The sequence below is a fragment of the Amblyomma americanum genome, chromosome 11 (genome assembly GCF_052857255.1).
Source record: "Amblyomma americanum isolate KBUSLIRL-KWMA chromosome 11, ASM5285725v1, whole genome shotgun sequence".
Taxonomy (NCBI): Eukaryota; Metazoa; Arthropoda; class Arachnida; order Ixodida; family Ixodidae; genus Amblyomma; species Amblyomma americanum.
Genome location: NC_135507.1, coordinates 27,066,959 through 27,089,035, shown reverse-complemented (window position 1 = coordinate 27,089,035; position 22,077 = coordinate 27,066,959). Strand labels below are relative to the sequence as shown.

Sequence of the window (22,077 nt, the reverse complement as noted above, 5' to 3'; positions counted from 1 at the left end):
CATGTATTGGCATTCTCCTTTTTAGATCTGTACCGGGGCAGGCGGGGCTCCTCAGCACCTTTTGAGAGCCGTTGGTGTACTGCCAATTTTTTTATTCTTGTTTTCGTGTTAACGTAACATGGACAGAGTTGTTTTGGTGCAAAGAGGAACAGTGTGGTGCCTACCGTCGTTGTGCAGGTACGTGAGTGTGCTGGTGGAGCTGACTCGCATCGAGGGGACCAAGCATGGCCTGACCATTGCGTCACAGATGTTGGATGTGGCTGTTCGAGTGCAGGCGGTCCGCGCCTTCAGCGTCTCTCAGATGGTCAGTTTTGGACTGTGAGGTGACCTGACCGAGTTTTGGAGGGAGGCGAAGTTGAAAACTGTCAGTAGTGAACGGGAGTTGGTGAGGACTGCTTGCGGGGACAGTTGAACCTTGTCTTAACAAAATTCAAGGAGCTCGGCGATTGATTCGTTTTAGCCCTTGTTGACCGAGTTTCCAGCGGGAATCGTCATTCCTTCGTTATATTCATTATTTCCTAATAAATAATGAGGTTCGACTGTAATACAGTTAAATGCTGATGTAGAGAACACGAGTATTACGAATTATTGGCTATATTGAACTGTTCCTAGTAAACACACGCAATTCTTACTTCTTATATCGAACGCAATTTCCTATAAAGCCGATATACTGAACTGCCGATCGTCAGGCTGTGCCAGCTTGGGTGGCAGGCAGCAGGCTTCTCCTCGCGACACGAGTGACTAGTGGCGTTGTGGCAAGTGTTCGTGCCATGCTCACGCTTTATCTTGCTCTTGCCAACATCGCCACGGAAGATACAGAGGCGTGAACAATTGGTAGCAAGGTGATCGGCACCCATATAGGGCGTCTCGCATCAGTCTGTGGGGCCCCGCAACCAGTAGCATGGTCGATTGTCACTTCCCAGTCACTGAGATGGTGTCATGGAGATGGTGAAAAGGGAGATATATTCTGCCATCCAGTTTTTTATGCGGCACGACTGTAATGTGGAGAAGCCACTTTAGCAAGTGTTAAGCTGCTGTCATCGCGTGCTGACAGTGCTACATTGGGAAGCTACCCGAACTGGCACTTGGCACTGTTTTTTTGTGGCCTCTGCAATTGCCGTGAGCGGCTTCGAAATGGGTCTAAAACTTTGGAAAAGGTCACTTCCAGTAGCTGTCCTTTCACTGATTCTATTGCGTTTCCCCTGCTTGAGTTTTCGGCAAAATTTTTTGTTACGAATTTTGGCTACGTTGAACTATTTTACAATTTTTTACCTGGTCCCTAGAGCGAGGTTTGACTGTATTTTCACTCTCGTTTCTTGCCTTTGACTTTCTGCTCCAGCCAGTGCAGTTTAGCAGGTTCATTTGCCTCTACAAATGGCTCATTCTCTTGGTTACAGGCAGTGGTCAAATCCAAGCTGTTTTCAATGCATTACTGTTATTGATGGTCAATGTTTGCTGTCACTAAATTCCTGATTTTATCCAGTAACCTGATGTGCTGGCTGTACGGCAGTGTAATTACATATGGACTGAAATGTTATGAATGATGGTAATGAATTTATCAAACATATGTTTGTGGAATAGACTGCAGTGATTTTTCATATTACAATCGCTAGTAGATCTTTTTTTTTTTTTTTAATCTGTGGACGGCTTTCGATGATGCCAGCAACATAGCTTCTAAACAAATGGCTCAGTTATTGCTTATGAAACACAGAGCCGTGCTTAAGTTATAGAGTGTGTGAATTGCGTCTGGACATGCAGGCAGTTCTGTTGGACAACACTCACCTGCTGGTGGGCAACGGACAGCGAAACAGCATCTGTGAAGTTCTCTATGCTGCCGCTTGGATCTGCGGAGAATACTCAGAGTGAGTACAGACTTCCGCTGCAGGCAAAGCCTTTCCTTGCGAACAGTGCCGTTTAGAAATGGGGAGCTGCTCAGAGTCCGTGCTCAGGCTGGGTGTTGCTTCATAGCTGGTCACCCCAAGTTAAATGGCATCGTTTGACTACTCTTAAATTTGTGGTTGTTGCACTGAACATGCAATAGGAATGTAAAAAATTTGGAGACACTTAAGCAACGCCTACGACGCAATAGTGGTTCCTCTTGCCCACGCAGACATGGACGCTGTTTCCTCTTTTACGAGCACAGTCAGCTGGTACGATGCCTCAGTGGTTACGGCGCTCGGCTACTGGCCCGAAAGACGCAAGCTTGATCCCGGCCGCTGCGGTCGCATTTCGCTGGAGGTGAAATTCTAGACGCTCGTGTACTGTGCGATGTCAGTGCACGTTAAAGAACCCCAGGTCGTCGAGATTTTTGGAGCCCTTCACTATGGCGTCCCTCATAGGCTGAGTTGCTTTGGGACATCAAACCCCCATAAACCATAAGCTACAATCACAATCGTTATGTGAAAGACCGCACAACATACATATGAAACCCCGCTTTAACCAAGCCGTACTGCTAGCATGTCTATGTGCCGTGGCGGTAGCATGTCTGACTCGCAATCCAAGGGCCCGAAGGTAGGGGTTTCTGTTGTGCTGCTGGTGTGGCTGGCATCATCTGTGGGAGCTCTTGTAATCGAGTAGTCCTAATCTTTTCCTCACACCGGCAGAAGCGTCGACACCGGCTTTTCTGTGACATGGGGCCTTTATGCTTTTGCGTAAAATCTCAATATAAATTTCATTTTTGTCAGATTTGTCAGCTGACCCTACGAGAGAGCCATAAATGAACCTTGCCTTTGTTCCTCAGTAATGCAAGATAATTTTTGTAATGTGGAATAGGAGGTTCACTATTGCACCAGAGAAAGCAAACTCCTCGTGTGGGGCTGGGGTTGGTGCAGGCTGCTGCTGGAACCGCAGTCTACGCTGGAGGCCATGTTGCGGCCCCGGGCGAGCCAGCTGCCCCCGCACATCCAGAGCGCGTACGTGCACAACGCCCTCAAGCTGTGGGCTCGCCTCGTGGCCGCCCGGGAGGAGGAGGGAGAAGATGCCCCGCCCAACCACGACGAAGCCTGCAGCCAGCTGCTGGCCGAGCGGCTGCCCCTGTTTGTGCAGAGCGGAGACCTGGAGGTGCAGGAGAGAGTGAGTGCTAGTCCCTCTTTCTCTGTCTCTGCCATAGCGGCCTACTCAGATCGGGGCCCTGAATGTCTCACCTTTTGTTGATACTCCACCCTGCAGGCCTGCTGTGCCCTGAACTTGGTGAAGCAAGTGAGCAAGATGCTTGCGCGAGGCGAAAAGGTGGGCGAGGAGCTACGTGCCCTGTTTGCCGGTGAACTCAATCCTGTGGCCCCCAAGGCACAGAAGAAGGTGCCCTTGCCTGAGGGGTGAGTTGGATGTGCAGCCCTGCCTCTCATTGGGAGGTCGTGAGGCTTTTGGAAGGGCAAACCTACATTGCCATGTCTTTGGGAGACATTACGGTGAAATCGGTATAGATGTGCACATTTGATCCTGTTCTCTAATGTTCTGTTTCCCTTTGCACCGATGTTTGTCACCATAAGGACAATTCCTGACCAAACCTTGATTAGACTTGGCATTCAGCTGTTGTGAAATCAAGCAACTTGCCTGACCTTCATTAAGTCAAACCTTGCTATAATGAAAGGGTAATAAATGCTAATATAGTTTGATATAGCCAAAATTCATAATACAGAATTTCACCATAAACTCGCGGATGAGAAGCGAAATTTAGTCAGTGAAAGGATGGCGCGTTACAAGCGCGTTACATAGGCTTTCTTGCACGGCACCACCAGGGCACGGCGTTGGCAGGTCCAAACGCCTGCTAGGCTGGCTTGGCCGCATCACAGCGATGTCACATTAAAAATGGGATGCCAGAACGAAAGTGCCATGACAGTCAAAGTGAGAACAGGATGGCTACTCGAAGATTACAACCGATTGTGCCACTTTTTACAAGGCACTATCGACTGGTGCAAGAAGCACAGAAAAGTGCAGACTGCCTGGCTACCAAGTATTCACGCTGCTATATCTTCGATGGCACAGTTCAGTTGGAAAGTGCGAGCGAAGGTCGCACTTGCTGCAGCCCCACTTGCGAACACTTGCTGCAGCACCACCAGTCACTCGTGTAGTGAGGCAATGCCTGCTGCCTGCCATACGAGCGGGCCAGCTTAGCACTCAGCAGTTCGATATATTCATTTTACAGCTAACCACATTCTCTATATGAAGGTAGAATTGCATGTGTTTGTCAAAAATATTGTGTTAGAGTCTGGTATAGGCAATAATTCATAATATATGTGTTCATTACATTGAGGTCCGGTTGTACTAAGTGTAGTTGCACCAGGTTCTATCATTAGTGCAGGTGCTCACAAAAGTTTTCGGAACGCCGAAATCACGAGGAACATCAATTTCCTCGCTGACTAAAAGCGCAGGCAGGCGCTAAGGGCTGAATTATTAAGGTCGCACTAGGAACTACAAAGCACACACTTCATTTCATGGCTGCATGCTTAGGCTGCCCAGTAATTAGGGTTTGTTGCAGTTTTCGTGTTACGAAAACTTTTGTGTGCATTTGCTAAAGACGTGACCTTGTATTCACTGTAGTGAATTTCTGTTATGATATACAGGGATTGTCATGATGCATTGTTTGTGTGCTTTCAGCATTACATGAGCAGGGCTTAATTTAAGATTGTTGTGGTTAGAGCAACGCCCTCTTTTTCTGTGTCTGTGTGGCTTCAGTACTTTTCTTGGAGTGGGTTTCAAAACCAGATCCTTAGTTAGTGGATTTCTGTAAATATGCAGAAATAGTGATAGAGCTATCATAGCTTTCGTTCTTTCTGCTCATGGCTTTGAAAGGTTAAGGGTGTTTGTTCTTATAGAGGACCATAAAGAAATGTTGTGCACTGATTCTTTTGGCAGCTTGGACCTGGACCAATGGATTAACGACCCACCTTCGGAGTCTTCATCCGAGGAGGAGGAGGAAAACACCACAGATATATTCATCAAGTCAGATAGGTAGGAAGCTCGTCTAGCGTTGCAGCTAAAAGAAATCATGGTGATTGTGCTGGTATTTCAGGTAGACGGATTGGATGCTGTGGCAAATGCGTTTGGGAAGTTGTGCCAGTACTCTGGCCCAGTGCTTATCTAGTTTTAGCAATTGTTGACAGACGTTGTTTAGAAAAATTGGGTTATTGAGACCTGTGCTGCCATACAAGCACACATTTTTCTGTGGTTACGTGTGGGTGTCTTGGAAGGGTGTTGCCGGTGTTACTTGAGGGGTCGGATCCTAGCAGCTGTGCGTTAAGTTCTACTCTTGTTAGGCCTTTATTTTCCAGTTCCTAGAGTATTTAGCCCTCTTGAATAATCATTACATTGGCATAAGGAAGTGAAATTATCCTCGTGTAATATGCGTCACGATGCCACTGGTTTCATGCGAACTGTTGTGGACAGTGCTACGTATGAGAGATAATTACAGCTCATCGCCCTATTGGCTGCAGGAGTACAGCTATGTCCCACTTCTCGGAGAAGAAATACGAGCCTACGAAAGAAGAGCTGGAAAATGTGAGTTTGGCTAGTGCATAAAGTGCAGTGTGTGTGCTGTTTGAGGGGGGGTGGGGGTCATTTAATTTCATGTAAAAGAGTCCTTGAGCACTTATGCAATATATTATGTACCTAATTTTTTGGAGAAAGCTTTTAAGTTCTCTTCAAAAAATGCTGCAAGAAAATTGCTTAAATGCATAGCATTACCTTTTTGTGGTATCAGAAAATGCATAGAGTGTAAAATTATCATGCTTATCGTTGAACTTGCGTTAGAGAGTTTTTAAGTTGCTACTCCAGAAACAGGGTTGAAGGGCAACTGCACCACTTTTTGACAATTCCGCTTAATTCAAGGATTCAATTCTATATACGCTGTGGGTAAAGCATACCAAGTGTTTTGGCGCTAGCATTTAAAGTAGTGACGTAATCGACTATTGAATTTTTGGCTTCTCCTGAAAGCACCAGAGAATTGCGGGAAAGTTTGGTGTGACGTCAAGGAAGGTAAGATTTCAAATTACCATTCCCATCAACCACACCTCGCCGTGCCTCATTTGATGCTGCCAAACAACTCTCGACGTCTTTGCCTTCAGTGGTGTTGGTTTTTTTTTTCTTCGAAGCAAGCTTTTTTGCGTTGGAAATGCAACGGTACCTTCGTTGACGTCACCATACGGCCCCCACTTGGTGCAATGCACTGCGGAGAAGCTTGAAAGCCATTGCGATTTTAATCATCGATTACGTCACCATTTCAGATGCTAGCCCAAGAGGAATTCACATGCCTTACCTGCAAGTTCCACACAATCGGCCCCGTTAAGCTCGTCGATTTCTAAAACCTGTGCAGTTGCCCTTTAACGGGGGTTTTCGATAATTTCCAGATCAATTATGGCTCTGATTTTTGCATACATGAAAGAGGAATTGAGCGGCGCGTCGCAGTGAAAATTTCCAACTTGTTGGAACCACGTTGCTCATAACCACAACAACTCAAAACAGGTTTTCCCGCCACGGTGGCAGGATTTGCTAGCATTTTTGCTTGCATGTAAAACAGACTTTAGTAAATACTTTTCTTCCCATTTCTGAAGCAAAAGTTGGGCTGGATGAGAATTTTATCCTTATTGCATTGATTGATGTCAAGAAAAACCAATCGCATGCATTTCAGCAAGCTCCCTGCAGAATAATTTCTTAAACGCTCTCTCCAAAAGACTTTCATAACACATTGTATAAGTGCACAACGACTTGTTTTACATGAAATTAAATGATGTGTTAAGAATCAGCACATAAATATACATGTTCCCTGAAGATTGCATAATAGCGACTTCATTAATAAATTTTTTTTTCAAGATCAGGGTCTCTTCTTAAGCATGGCTTACGCTGGCTGAGGTTGTAGCCCTTTACCTCACAGTACTGAGAAGGTCCGACTGAACGATATTTTTCACATTAATATGTTGTCCCTGTAAGGAATGAAAGTAGACCAAAAAGCACATTTTAATTGATGTTGGTGAGAAGAATGGAAAAAAAATTAAGCATTTGGAAGAACTCATGGAACTGAAAATCAGGGTAGCTGTGCAATGAACTTGCATAATGCAGCGCAAAAAAAAAAAAAGTAGCACTTCAGTTTGCCTTGCTAGTGACGGGCTGAGCACCTTGTTTTGTGGTCTTAGCATATGAAAGAGCGACAGTTTACTGTAATAATGCCACAGAATTTTTTGGTTTCTTGGCATTGGCATACGGACATGTAGAGAGAAACTGTTCGGCTTTGCTTCTTTTTTTTTTTTTCCCCTGCAGGCTTGAGTCTCAGAGAGAGAGATTCTGGTTTAGCAAAAAAGGAAGAGACTTGTTAGTTTTGAACTACAGTCGAACCTCGTTATAACGAAACGGTTTGTAACGAAATAATGTGTATAACGAAGCAATGACGATTCCCTTTGGAAGCTCGGACAACATGGGTTATAACGAAGCTATGGCTATAAGGAAGTAATCGCCGGGCCCCTTCAACTTCGTTATAACGAGGTTCAACTGTAGCCATTACTTTCGGTGTATGAATGTAAGGCGCAACTTCATGGTGTTTTTAAATGAGCTTTTCTCTTGAGAAATGCGGCACATGGTAGCACGTCAGGTTTGGTGAAGTAAAAGTTGCAACCTTGTTTCCAAAGTGCCACTAATTGTGATGGTTTTTGCGTCAGACGAGACTTTGCGTGTGTGTGTGGCAGTGGTTTGTTTAGTTCACTTTTTTTCTTTTTTCACCCCCTTTTGCAGATGAGAGAAGCGCGACGGCAAGAGCAGGCTAGCAATCCTCACTACTTGAAGGCCATGCCAAAGAGCAGGGTACGTTTGCAACTGCACGGCAGCTGGGATCTTGTTCCGCTCAAATGTCCAACCGCATCGTGAGGCGGGTTTGCCTTTGGGCTTGCTTGCATTTCTTTTTTGCCGGTTATCGACGAAAACTTTTGTGAGTATGTGCCTGTGTGTGCCAAGTTCATGAGTGGCATTCATTTTTATGTAAAACAAGCCCGTGTTAGCTTACATGTGAGTTTGTTTTTTTAGAGTTGTGCGAAAAACGGTGCTGAAAAAGAGTTAGTGAAAATGCATGCCACTAGTTTCTGTAGAAATCTGTAGAAAGAAAAAGGTACAAATGTAGATAATCGCAGGAATTTCAAGTTGAACGCTGAGTGCCGATTTTATGTAGTTCTGGGTGAATAGTTCAAAGAACTGTCATTTTGCATACATTTCAAGCAGCTAACCGCACCTTTTTGTTTGCTTTGCCGGTTTCCTAATGTTTTAGAATTTCGTTAATTTGAATTTGACCAACTCGAACATCCAGTTTTGTTTGAAAAGGTACTGCGGTTTTGTCAACATAAAGTGTATTGAAAGGCTTTCCTTAATTCAAACCTTGTGTAATTGCAGCAAGCTTCCAGTCTCCATAGAGTTTGTTTGATTGAGAGTTGACTGTCCGGATTTCTCTTGCTATCAACAGTGATCTGCCATGTACTGCGTGATGTCAGTGCTCGTTAAGGAGCCCCAGGTGGTTGAAGTTATCCAAAACCCTCCACTAAGGTGTACTCCGTCGCCTGAGTCGCTCTTGGACATTAGGTCCCATGAACGAAACCTACATTGATCTTGTGCAGTGTACTCCCTGCTTCCAGAGTTTCTTGTGCTGGTTTCGGCTTGCGACAGCAGTCCACTTGTATGTTCCAGTCAGCCAACGGGCATCTACAAGGGGCAGCCCTGGACGACATTCCTGTGACTGAAATCGATCTCTCTGTGCCTCTTCACATTCCTGGTAAGTCCCGGCAGCAGTATCCAGTCTTGACTGTCGCATTGTGCCAGAAAGACTGTCTATGCTGGACCCCTGGCCCCGTTGCAGCCTACTTGCTTTGCCTTCTAACTTGCGAGACCAAGTATCCGTGATTTTGAACATAGAAAGTGGGTTCATAAAAACCCGGTAAGCGTGCCCTAGAGTGTATTTGTGCATTAAAAGCTGCAATTGCTTGTGGCCATTTCACTGCTGAAAAGGACATATTTACTTTTTGAATTGTTCAGCGTGAGGTCATTTGCGAAGAGAGCTTCAAGTTCAAAACATTGTGAAATGAAGTAATGTACAGGGTTGTCCACGCTTAGGATGAACATGTAAGCACATGGCAGCGGTCAGCGGGGCGACAGTGTCTCCATCCTGGTGCACACCAAAGTGAAGTGGTGAAGTGACAGTGTAAATTGCCACCTCCAGGTTCCTCTGTGCCTGTGTCACTTTGGTTCACATGCAGCCAGGCTAGGTGCACTGTTGTTCCACGGAGCACGACCGCATGCTCTCATGTTCACTGTAAAAGTGGACGACCCTGTACAGTGGTTATCTCTTTTGAAGTACAGAGTCCTGATACCAGTGTGGAAGATGTGCACACCACTACAGGCTATAAACATTTGTAGAAATAATAACATTACATTAAATGCTGAAATTGATGTGCAAAATCTGCTTATGGGAACTCTAGTGGGTTGCTGCGAGGCCAAGCATGTCTCGGCAGATTGACAAGCTTGTGCATGCTTCTCGTCGAGCGTGTAACGTTTCATTCCAGTGCGTGTGTTTTTTTTCCGTTGTGTGCACATTAAACGTGTTTCTGTTGGCATTTGTGGCATGACGTTTCGTAGCTGTCATTCTCAGATGATCGGAAGAGGGAAGTACTTGAGCATCAGGAGTCGGCAACCAGTGGCAAAACGTCCTGCCTTGTTCCCAGGTCTGATTTCGTCGGACAAGTATTTGAGTGCCAGCCGCAAGGAGCGGGAAGTTGCCGACGGGGTGGACGCTGGTGACGGTGACAAGAAGAAAAAGAAAAAGAAGGTCAAGAAAGGTAAGCTGCTTAAATTTTACTCGAGCAAATCAAAATGAAACTCCTCACAGTTGCGATATGCTTCAAGAAGTGACCCTGGACCTATCAAATTATATTTTGTGTCGAACAGTCGGAACATCCACTTGAAAATTTTGTACAAAAGTATATAGCATTACTGTTTGCATTTATTGGACTCCTGTTCATCAGAACATTTGATATATCCAACTGCATGGCACGCTCCTTCAAGTGGCGCTTCTCCTAACTGCGTTCCAGCAATCACTTTGCACATGCAGAGACGGGTCTCCGCAGCCTTGTTTACCTGCTGGCAGTGCTTGTGTGTTTTTTCAAACAATGTGATGAGGTGGGCTGGAGGGTGGCTTCCAATCTCTCATCCTCATTTTCCCTGCGACACTGTTCTCTTGCCTAAAAGGCAGTAGTATTCGTTGCACAGCTTGTTGTGCGGTGCAGCCAACCTGACTGACCGAAGCCTCGCGGCGACTCTTGCCTGACGTGTTTTGCTGCTGAAGGCATTGCAAAAACAGTCTGGACTTCAATTTTAATAAGATTATTCTGTGTATATTTTGCTGATAGCAGGATTGAACCTCTTATAGTAGGCAGCAACTAGTTTCAAAGCACCGTCCACTGTGGCTTCGATGCGAAGCAGGCTAGGCCTAGGAATGCCTAGCGGGCAGTGCGCTGCCAGCAAGGTGGTGGACAGCACGTCGCTGCAAGAAGTGTGTCACTAGCATGGGTGCAGTGTATTCTCGCTTCTAGCTTACAGATAGGCTTCTGTATTGCCGTTTCTTATATATCAAATTGTCGATACATCAAACTATATTGTGATCCCCATCGTGTTTGATGTGCAATGGATCGACTGTAGTCGTTTTCTTGGAAGTTTGGGGAAGAGTCAGGGTAGCATTGATGAACGGCGATTGGCGAGGGATGACCTCTGCTCTTTGTCCAGGCAAGGAAAGGAGAAAGAAGGCGTCTGAGCTTGGCCCCGCTTCGGACACAGAAGAGGAGGAGCCTCCTGGACCGCTGGGAGTGGTGAACACGTCGGTGGGCGAGATGCCCGAAGGTGCCCGGCTGTCAGACAATGATGACGACGATCGTAATGCCGATGACCCGCACCGTGCCTTGGACATTGACCTGGAAGAGTGAGACCTCCTTCCCCTCGCCTTTCTTTTTCCCGCGCCACACAGGCTGCCACGGCCACGAGCCACGGGGCTCAACAAACCTGGCAGCCTGTGCATTTTTTTCATTTATAAAGGCCGTAAAGTCTGCATCATTTTTTTGTGGAGTGCTCATACAGTTCTTCAAACAAGGCAACACCGGGGTTCTTGAGGAAGTGCTTGAGTGGAAGTAGGGCTGCATGTACCTTCCAAGCCATGTGAGCACGAGTGCTTTTCCGGAAATCTAGGGCTGCTGTCTAATTTGTGTTTATTTAGACTGGTGCATACTGCTCGACCACTCTACGCAAGAATGATGCAGACCCTACAAATTGCGTTGCTTTGTAGACCTACGTTAAACACAAAAGTGTGATGGTTCTTTGTGAATCTTTTCTAGCCCATCACACAAATTCAGTCAGTTTGAACCTCTAAAATAATTTGCTTAAAAGGTTAGAGCAGAGGAAGAAATGGGGGGTTGGGGTGGGAATTCCGTATATTTACTCGCGTAATGAACCCACTTTTTTTTCCAGAAAATCAAGTTGACATCAGTTTGGGTGGATGGGTTCATTATTCAGGGGGTAAAAAGTTTGACAGATTTTTTTGCGAGGGTCAAAATTTCATATCGTCCATCATCATCCACCTGTCTGTCCGTCCTTCATCAACAAAAGCACGTGGTCAGCCGCATTCGTGTCACCGATGTTTAGCATCGTTTGCTGGAGCACGACGCCATCCGACGGTTTTGTGGGTTCATTATGTGAGTGGGTTCTTTATGCGAGTAAATATGGTATCATACATATTGAGAGCCAGAGCAATGGACGCACTTGTTATGCGAATGCATTCATGGCAGGAAATTTCTGATTTACAGTGGTTTCGTGCGATCCTCTGAAAGTCATTAAACCGGGGTTTCACTGTACATAAAACTGCGCAGTCAGGCAAGTAATACTAACCACTAGTATACATGCTACTAGTAGCAGTTAGTCTATGGGACACGAGTATGCGGTAAAAATTTTTTCCGGTGCAGTCACATAATCCTGTCACCTGAAACGTCTTGACGGCGCGAGGGATGTGCATGATCTACTTTCCGGTAACAATACCGTGTGACTGGCTCACGAGGCAGAGCTACAATGACTTTTTTTTTTTTTTTTCAGGAACGCGCAACCCGTAAATTTTTGCCGCCGATAGTACCTGCCATTTCATGCTAGCAGTGAGTCTGAGTGACCTGTAAGCTGCTTGCTTGCAAGTGAATCAGTGTGCATTCTTTTCATGCATGGTCCCTTCTAATGTTGCAGACCTCTGCAAGAAGGGGAGTGGGTGACGGCACAGCCGCGATACCAGCACGAAAGCCTGCAATACCAGCACGAAAGCCTAGCCGCGGCACAAGGGAGTGCAAAGCTGGTGCCAGAGGCAGAAGCGAAGCCATCTAGAAAACACAGGGTACTCATTCACTCCCTTTTTTTCAAACGTGAAGATGTGTTTGGTAGTTGTGCCGCCGCAGTGGCTCAGTGGTTATGTCGCTCGGCTGCTGACCCGAAAGACGCGGGTTCGATCCTGGCCGGCGTGGTGGAATTTCGCCTCCATTCTTGAGGCCTGTGTACTGTGCGATGCCAGTGCACATTAAAGAACCCCGGGTGGTTGAAATTTCCGGAGCCCTTCACTACGGCGTCCCTCATAGCAGGAGCCGCTTTGGGACGTTTAACCCCCCCATAAACTAAACTAAACTAGTTTTTGGCAGTTTTGATCGACCACAGATTAGCGAGCTGCTTTTTTTAGGCATGTGCAAATGGTGTTTCCTTTTTTGGTTCAAAGCACGTGCAAAGCAAATATAGACCCTTCGCAAAACTTCGTACGATGGCAATGAGGCCGTCCTAGGACGAGAAGTTGTGTGCAGTGCAAAGACTTAAGTTCTGCATGCACTGAGGAGCAGTAGTTTGACACAGCTGCCTTTCACCCTTCCTTTGTGACTACAATGGGGAGGATGAACTGTACGTGCAAAGCAGTGGCTTGGGAGCTTAATCCCTTTAACCTGACAGCAACAAAGGGCAGAGGCAGGCAGGAAAGGGCTGCGGCACTAATCTGACAATAGCATTAGATGCTATAAAGGGAAACCTGATTATTCTGTCCTTAATTCAAACAAATATTTGGACTACTTTGAGTTCAAATTGTCGAGATTAGACTAATTATTTTGGTTGAAATAATTTTGGATTGAAGCAAACAGTTTGCGACTGGAAGCAAAGTGTTGCATTAAGAAACAGTCCATTAGAACTCCGGCTTATGCTGAAAGGTCTATGTGCACCGCAATTGCTGACGTCCAAAGTAGTGTGATGCAGAAAACGGTCTACCACTTATTCGCAGCCACCTGGAAATCAGAAATCTGAAGAGACTCTGCAGCTGAGGTTGATTTCTCTGATGTTGCAGCTACCTCCCTTAGGTCCAAAAAGAACCAGTCAGCAATTGCAGTCGATCGTTTAATTCCTTTCTTTGAACTATATATTTACATTATATTTTTCTTTAACCTCGAAATATTTTGGAAATTTCTGAAGTTTCTCAATATTGCAGTTCACTTAAGTAGTCACTGTTCGAATGGTGCTATCCAAGTCTTTGTACTTCATGCTTTGACCTTCACCTTCGTTGTACAGTTGTGGCCGTATTAACATGGCGCAGGCTTTGCCAGTCAAAGCCTTCGCACTCTTCAGCTAGCAAATGTTGGGTAGTGCTCTCTGCATGTGCTAGCAAATTATGCTGGCACCCTTGTGCATATGTAGAACAAAGCGTTCTACCTCCTTTATATGGTGCTTGAGAAGAGCGTGCTTCATATTACTCTTCTCACAACTGTCCGTTGAATGAGTCCTTGCTTTCTTGTTTCGCTTTGAGCACTTAAAAATAAGTCACTGCAAAACATTTTGGAGAATTTGAATTTTTCACAAATTCTTTTCTGGAAAATGGGAGCACAGGTTGCCTAGAAACTTCAAACTGTAAATATAAAGCTTGTGCAACTGTGATGCTTCTCCTCCTGTTAAAAAAATGGCCTCCAGTTCCTTTTCTTCGTAGTGTGAATTAGCCACCGGTATATTTTCAGTGTTTGCAGATCTTAACTAGAATCTTTTTTTTTTGTGGTCACGTGGTTGCTTGTTTCATCCCTTATCGTTGGGTCGTAGCCCTCTGCATTCCCCGTCACCTCTTAGCAAGGGGGACAGTCTGCAGCCGACATCGCTGCTACTTTGGTTCCCATAAAGCATTTCTCATTCTTTTTCTCTCAAGGACTCTGATAAAAAGCATAGGAAAAAGAAGAAAGAGCACCACCATAAATCCAAAGAGCACAGGCGGAGTCGCCCAGAAGCCAACGACGCCGCGGAATCTCTGGAGACGAGGCACGCGCAGGTGGAGGAGATGGGCAGGGGAGACCAGACTGCGACAGGCATCAAGGTGAGGTGCTGCAGTGGTCCCCTCTCCTTTTAACATGAGAGGATTAAGGAGCCCATGTCACAGAAAAGCCTGCATTGTCGTCAGTGTTGCCATCGTTGGACGTGAGCGAAAAATTCGCAAAAATTCCCCACAAAAGCAACCTAGGTGACAGGTTGGGGTCAAATTAATGATTGGTCAGGAGAGGTTGATCGGGAAGAGAAACCTGCGTCGCCCAAGCCCCACCAGTGTGTGTGGTAGCACCTGTCATTGCAGGGCAGTGCCGCATCACTTAACCGCTGCACCACTGTGCCAAGAGTGGAATAAGGACTCCTAGGGATCTATGAATATAAAGCAGAGAATGACCAACTCTGCATGTGTGGGCAGTGACCCATTAGTGCTATCAGGTCATACCCTTAAAGCGAAATTTAATTGTCCCCTTCAACTTTTCTTTTTGGGCGTCGTTTGGCTCACGCAGGACCTTGCACACAGAATCGGAACATGCAGATGACGCCAACAATGTACCCATGTAAAACGCATTAAAGGGGCTGTGAAAGGGGCTCTAATAAAGTTGCGGCATGCCTGGGATGTTAAAGCACGCTGCTTCACAAATATTGTCCAGCAAGAATTTTTTAATGCGCTTTGTAGAAGCTGAGTTATCTGTAGTCAAAATTTGAATTTCAGCGTGTTCATGCCTTTCCCTCTCCTCTCGTCACTTATTGCATGCTGGAAGGTCGTCGGTCCTCCGCCGGCCCCACCTCCGGGGGCGTAGCTTCCTGACCCGCCGAAGCTACACAGTTTATTAGCCGTGGCAGTGGTAACTGCTTGACGTCTGAAAGAATCTAGCCACTAGTATATGCAGGTTCGAGTGATTGAGGAGGGTGCGAGCATGAAAAAGTCGCCAGGGAGGGCTCACCAACTTTTGCGCATAATTGTGGGTTTTCTGCTGCATGTAGAGGTGTTACTTGGCGCAAGGGTTCATGACAACACGGTGCAGTGGTTGAGCGAGTTGATGTGCTCTCCTCGGAAGGTGATTCAGAGCCCCTTTAAGTGCATCACATAACTCATTTGACTGCTATCATCACAGCTAATCTTGCAACTTAACTCGCAAACACGTAGGTAGCTCTTCCACATCCCCCTCAGACATACAGCTGTTGCTGAGCCTGGTATCGCAGTGCGTGAATCTTCCATCAACTATATGTAAATTTTGCATTTATTGTCAGGAAAGAACAATGTCATTACATCGTCGTTTCTCCACGGTTGTTGTGCCAGGATGACTTGGAGTTCTGGTTGTCACCTGCGGAGAGCCAGGGCCAGCCTGCCACTGGGGACGTAGCACCTCCGGCAGCCCCAGATGTGGCAGAAACAAATGGGGAGCCGGTAGCCCCCGCATCAAAGAGTGAGGTTTGTGCAGCCGCGTCGTCTCCATTGTTGCAACAAGCTGCAGTTGTGGGAAGTTATCAAACCTGATGGTGAAGGGTGGCCAGTTTGAGCGAATATTTGTGCGTTTAATTGGCAGGCGAAAGGCCTATCTTGGGCTAGAACTTTCTCGTGCTTTTCCTGTATGCTTAGATGGAGAAAGGCAGCGTTTCGCTGTACGGGTTTGCGGTGTTCCAATTCCCACTGATCTCCCGGCCTTAATCAGTCACACCTCGATAGGACGTAACAAACACTCCATAAATGGTGAGGCAACTAACAGGAGTGTTGGTAACGCTTACTGTTCCTTTTATCGTTTGCCTGCCCTTTGTTGTAGCCTAAATACACCTTCAACTTGGCAAATGTAAGCTGTGCAAAGTTAGCAAGATGACGTTCAGACAACTTGGTGCTCAAATGAAGAATGAGCATAGAGAGACCTATTGCTGTCTGGTTCTTTGATCAAGTGCAAATGCAATAGTCGAACCCTGTTGTAACAAAACGGTTTATAATGAAATGATGGATGTAACAAAGGGATGACAATTCCTCTTGGAAGCTTGGTTAATGTGGGCTATAGGGAAGCTGTGGCTATAACAAAGTAATTGCAGGGCCCCTTAAACTTTGTTATAAAGAAGTTCAACTGTACAAACAACTGTTACCTTAGTATTGAAGATTTAATTGGACTTTTTGTGAAGCTTCCTTGTGTTAAAGGCTTTTGTTTTCCTCTAAGCTTTCATGTATTGGAGAAGTGGAGCATATGCAGAAAAAGGTTGGCCGCAAGGTGACCTAGCAAACGGGACATGTGGGAAATGGGACTCACACGTGCGGAATGGGCGTTTAATTTTTAATTTCTCAACAAATATTTCAGTTTGCGGCACCTACAAGGCTTTAAATAACCACTTTGTAGTGCTTGTGTGTATATTTTGTGGTTTCTGAAAAGTTGTGAGGATCACACTAGTGAATTTGTGGAAGGGCAAGGGTGGCATGAGTTTAGAAAAACTTCGAGTCAGCCATGAAACTGCTTGTAGCATGTTTGTTCGAACTGTGCTTTCCGTCATCAACTTATGTCATAGCTGTCCTTTTAGCAGTTCGCTAGCAAGCTCGTTTCATGATGTTACACCTACGCCAAGCTTTTCTAAATGTTCCAGACTTGTAGCATCTTGAGTTGCGGCCAGTTATTAATTCACTCTAGTAACATAACGTGTTTGTCCACTGCTACGCTTTCTTCTGTCCACTTTTTGTGCTGTTTGTAGCACAATATTGAAAAGGTGGTCCTATGCATCCTCTGTGACTTGCGTTACGAAACTGGCCGAAGGTTGACGTACACGTTCTTTGGCTGCACTGGTCTGCAGCGGAGCGGTCGCAAAAAGCACCACTCAGGCGAGGCGTCCGGCAAGGCAGCCAAGAAGAAGAAACCCAAGTCGTCCTCATCCAAGGGTGGAACGGCGACCCTGCTGCAGCAGGACATGCCCAAGGACAAGCGCGAGTACGAGGAGACGCCGGGCATCACCACGCCGTCCAAGGAGCCCAACTTTAACACTGCCCAGACTCCCATGACACCCAGCATGCCTCCGGTGAGCAGTGCGATCTTTCCGACATCTGATGCCACTGTAAAATTTGTTTTTCCAGTGGCTATGATGCAAGCACTTTGATGGCTGTGGACAATTTGATTGTAGGCGGTGTTGCTCACGTTATCAATGTTGAGGGTCAGTCGCATGTGTATCACTCTTCCCTGTGTTGTTGCCACTCTGCCCTTCCTTTTACGTGAAAGATTAGTCAGAAACTTCATGACCTCCAGTCAGGCAAAGCATGCCCAGGTTTTCAAATCAGTAAAAACGGTTTTTGTTTGTTATATAAAAAACGTATAAAAACTTTCTTTGAAATTCTTGTCTTAACTCTGTTAAGCTTTTTCTTTCCCCTTGCTGAGTTGGCTGAAGTGGAACTGAAAGGGCACTAATGAACCTAAATAGGCCCACAGATTGATCATGATTGATTGAAGTGTGCTGTGCTGTTCATATTAACTGCTTATGAATTATGATTTCTTGCTGGGAAATATTTCATATCTGCATAGTATGGGCGGTCAAGTTCAGTTTTGTTATTTTATCAACAGGGCAATGATGTCTATTATGCCTGTAGTTTTCAGAGTTCTGCCTGAATGTTTGTGTCCAAGGCAACTGCCATTCTTCAGTGCTTTTAATTGCAGTGTAGCGTGAACAGGGCACTCCTGTGTGGGATAACAAAAACAGGCAGGATGGTGTGACTTCTAGTGCTCACTGCGCTTACTTTTTAATGCTTCCAGCCTGCCTCAAACTACCGGCCACTTGCTGATGACAAGAACATCAAGCTGGTAAGGGAAAGCATGTAGCGAGCTGTTAAATAATGCACCGGAATAGTGTTTGTGAGGTTCTTGATAAACTTGCATGCTGCAAATATAAAATGGTCAAGTGGTGGAAGCAGTCTTAAAATGACATGGAGGGCAACTTCGTGCATTTGTTCGCAGTAAAGAAACTAATGTATGACTTTTTGTGACTCTATTTACGTTAGCTAAGCAGAAAAAGGCGAATTTATTACTGAGAAAATTGGAGATGAAAGTAGAATTTCTTTCCACCCACCGCTCGATTCAAACCCTGCTGTGGTCACTGACTGAAATTGGATGGTGGGACAGGACTAGCCTCAAAGGTGTGTCGTCATAAAGCTATGACTCTACCTCAGAATACGAAAATGGCATGTGCAGTTGGAACTTGTAATTTATTAGTTGGTCTTTTCTAGCCCATAAAAGCTCTGTTTTTAGAAAAAGCAAATTCTTTGTCATCAGAATGTGGCAACCAGTCTATGCAGTCCAACTTCAAGCTGTCCTGAATGTCCCTTTAAAGATTAGGAATTCCAAAAACTGTGTGGTTTGGACAGTGCTCGCAATCTGTGCACAGCAGTCTATGATGGGCTGGTTGCGCAATTCGCTGCTGCCGAGTCCTTTAGCCGCGACGGTCTTTGCAGACATACGAGGTGCGCACCCTGCCCATGGTGAGGGACCAGGTGGTGGTGTCGGTGATCTTCACCAACCAGAGCGCGTTTCAAATCAAGGAGATGGAACTCAACATTCTGGACACCCTCAACACCAAGATGATGCGAGGGGTAAGCACGGGCGCTTGACCCGTCGTGGCTGCCTTGTCCCCTTTTGAGAGCCATGTGTAGCTTTGCATTGAGCCTAAAGGTTATCTCTCGTGGCCACAGAAGCTTCACCATTATCAGCTGAATCAGGTTCGCCACCAGCAGTATTCTTTAAGATCTGCTTTCTTAAATAAGCATGATGCCTTCCCCGCTTCCTTCAGGTGGGTGCCACCCCGCACGAGGGTGCCAGGGTTCCCTTCCAGCTGCCTACAGGGACAGCCAACGAGGGCCAGTTTGCATTCTCCGTGGACAGCGTCAGCATGTCCCAGCGGCTGCGTGGAACTCTCACCTACATGCTTGTGGTAAGGGCGCCACCTTTTCAACCGCCCGGTCTCTGCCCGTGCTCTCTTGGAGTCTGTGTGCTGGTTCATGAATGGCCTCTGGTGTCGTCGGAATGCAGGTCTGCCACATGAGACTGCAAGTTACCGGCAACTTTTTTATCTTGCAGCAATAGCTGCTAATGACACCAGCCCCTGGATCCACCACCTTGGTGTTGATGTCCGTGCAATGAAGGATTGTGAGGGGGGAGGCTGTAGGATAGCTGTTATGCTACGCTGTGTTCGTGGTTGTTGCGTCTTTTTTGCCGATGTTCTCATCGCACATGCAGCACAGCAGAGTGTCTGTCACTGGTTTCTTATTATGCAGCATACTTCAAGCATTTGTCAGTTCTTTTTTTTTTTCACAGGCAGTGTGGGAGAAATTGGCTGCTTGAGGTCCACTTTAATAGTCACATCCTTTTTGATCTGTCTTCTGCAAACAAAAAATTCCATGCGTAACTGATATTTTCATAGTTCAGCTTCCCATCTACAGTTGATGACCGAAAATTCGGACACCGAATTTTTCATACATGCTTTATTATTCAGACTTTTTCGCGGCACCACGGCATGGCCCATAGAGCTAATGTATAAGAGTGCCTGAAATTTCGGACGCAGTGCAACTGACCGCTCGATTTTTCAGACCTCATTCACACTCGCCGCCAATACTCAAGCTGCCATATAATGTGTACAGTGGAACCTCATTAATGCAAACTGCAGGAGACATCGTAAACTGCATCAAACAAAATGAAATTCAAGCTTAATAAAGGGAGCCTCTTAACTTGCGATGCTGAAATTCTGCGCGAGTCGGCACATTGCGCTCGCATGGTTTCGAATTCATACTGTTCTTGAATGTCTTCCACAGCACGAACTTGAACCATAGTCAGAGTTCGTGAAACTCACCTGTGTTGAGTCTTTCATCGCAAAATAGGAAAAAGGTAGCAGCGAAGCGCGTGGGCGGCGTACGGCCTCACGAAAACGATGAGTGCGGGAGGAAATGGTGGTGCATTTCGATGCAACGTCAGCATACATGCAGCAAAATGCACTGCAACCCTGATTCTTCTATGGTAAAACCGTAAACAACTGATGTTTTGATGACAGGCAAGACGCCTCATTATACGCAAGCCACCACAGAGTGCGTATCACCGGATATGATGCACATTTTGGCTAGTCGCTAGGCCTTATGACCAAGGCCAACGCCGACGGAGCACTTGCTTCGGCCGTTTCTCGGTCCCTATTGTTTCGCCATCTTTTTGTTCTCGTTCCGGGCCCATCGTACTGTGGGCGCAGCGCAGTTCCTGCAGCGGCGTGTTCGCTTTCGCGTTTAGACTTTGTCCCAAGCCATGCGTTCATCGGCGACTTGCCGAGGGCAGCACAGTCAGGCCGAGCTCGTGAAAGCAGTCGCCGTCCGTCGTCCATGCCCATGTCGCACGGCGAAGTTTAGTCATGAGGAGCTTTAGAATGTGTGCAGTACAACTGACCACTTCCTCGGCATATTGGTAATAAGTTCATGATTTTTTCGGTGAAATTTGATTTTCTGGACTGCCCGATTTTTCACTCTTTTTCGCAGTCCCTAGAGAGTCCTAAAAATCGGTCGTCGACTGTACTGAATTTGGCTGCTTATAATTAAGGCAAGCTCACAGCATCATGTGTTTTCTTTTCCCTGCAGCAGCGTGGTGCAAGGTTGTTGTGTTGTTCGTTTCAGACGGAGACTGGTTCCACTCATGAAAAGCTGGACTTCAAGCTGCACCTGCCAGTGTCATCGTATTTGATAGGAACAATGTCCAAAAGGCAAGCGAGGCTCTTCGAAATTCAGGGCTATGTGCATGTGTTCTGTGCCATGCAGTCGCATTTTCTTAGCAGATGCTGTGTATTTAACGTCAAAAAACCTTCTCACTTCGCTGTTCCGTAGTTATCTTTCCACAGAATGTTGCATTTATACGGTAGGACCTCGTTGATATGTTTTTAAAACGAATGGGGGGGGGGGGGGGGGGGGGGGGGGGGAGATATTATACGAGAAAACATATGATCCAAACCACCCAATTTTGAAGAATGTAACTGCTGAAAGAGGTACAGAGACTGCCAATTTTACTTTATAAAAGTGTCAACTAGCATTTCTTGGCACAAGGTCTGAACAGCGTCTTTTCTAGTGCTTGCAGAATTCCGTCTGCATTTGTTTTTTCCATGGCCTGGAGGAAGTTTCAAAAAACATCCTGTACATCGAAGGCATTGACGGAGGTGGGCGGGTTCTCATTCTCTGTTTTCGGATCCTTTGCGCCCTTGTACTAGTGCACCATGGCGAAGCGGCTACAACAGCTGACTGTTGCTAAGTTTCCCAAACCCGGCCCGCTCGTATGCAAGCGCATTGTTGTAGCTTTCAGATTATTCACCTTCTTTGTCCTTGGGCAGTGCGAAGAAGCTGCTGCGTTTCTCCTTTTCATGTTGCATCCCCACGGAAAGAGCTCGTTCATATAGCAGTGCACCGTTTCTTTTTTCATGCTTGGCCCTTGTGCGCTTAGGCGCTACAGTCAAGCCACAAGGTGGGTTATTGCCGCAGCATTCCAGGTTTTCACGGTGCGTATTTGCACATGTGCGAATGTTTGATAAACTTTTTGTACAGCTATAATTAGTAGGTATTTTGAACAGAGTGGCCGGAAAATCGTGTTACCCAGGAACATGTTGATCAGGAAAAAAAAAATATGATTCTATGGGACATGGTTATTGCCCGCGATTTTGAGCGGTTAAACTGAAAACGCATCAACGAGGGTCTACTGTGTTTATTAGCCTTGATATAATGAACTCTGTTGTTCTGAAATTTAGATGCAAAAAGAA

At 46.1% G+C, this 22,077-nt stretch overlaps 1 protein-coding gene across 2 annotated transcripts in view; it reads left to right on the top strand.

The window, feature by feature from the left end:
- The window catches only part of g (adaptor-related protein complex 3, delta 1 subunit-like garnet), a 46,866-nt gene that overhangs the window by 21,454 nt on the left and 3,335 nt on the right, over nucleotides 1-22,077 (top strand). For both annotated transcript variants that reach the window (XM_077643698.1, XM_077643697.1), the window contains exons 14-31: nucleotides 178-304; nucleotides 1,759-1,862; nucleotides 2,832-3,072; nucleotides 3,169-3,314; nucleotides 4,855-4,950; nucleotides 5,433-5,496; nucleotides 7,720-7,788; nucleotides 8,659-8,743; nucleotides 9,690-9,803; nucleotides 10,747-10,939; nucleotides 12,241-12,385; nucleotides 14,210-14,374; nucleotides 15,623-15,754; nucleotides 17,116-17,337; nucleotides 18,063-18,110; nucleotides 18,758-18,895; nucleotides 19,093-19,233; nucleotides 20,951-21,036. In XM_077643698.1, the coding sequence (XP_077499824.1) occupies nucleotides 178-304; nucleotides 1,759-1,862; nucleotides 2,832-3,072; nucleotides 3,169-3,314; nucleotides 4,855-4,950; nucleotides 5,433-5,496; nucleotides 7,720-7,788; nucleotides 8,659-8,743; nucleotides 9,690-9,803; nucleotides 10,747-10,939; nucleotides 12,241-12,385; nucleotides 14,210-14,374; nucleotides 15,623-15,754; nucleotides 17,116-17,337; nucleotides 18,063-18,110; nucleotides 18,758-18,895; nucleotides 19,093-19,233; nucleotides 20,951-21,036 (2,316 nt within the window). The remainder of the gene's footprint in view (nucleotides 1-177; nucleotides 305-1,758; nucleotides 1,863-2,831; nucleotides 3,073-3,168; nucleotides 3,315-4,854; nucleotides 4,951-5,432; nucleotides 5,497-7,719; nucleotides 7,789-8,658; nucleotides 8,744-9,689; nucleotides 9,804-10,746; nucleotides 10,940-12,240; nucleotides 12,386-14,209; nucleotides 14,375-15,622; nucleotides 15,755-17,115; nucleotides 17,338-18,062; nucleotides 18,111-18,757; nucleotides 18,896-19,092; nucleotides 19,234-20,950; nucleotides 21,037-22,077) is intronic.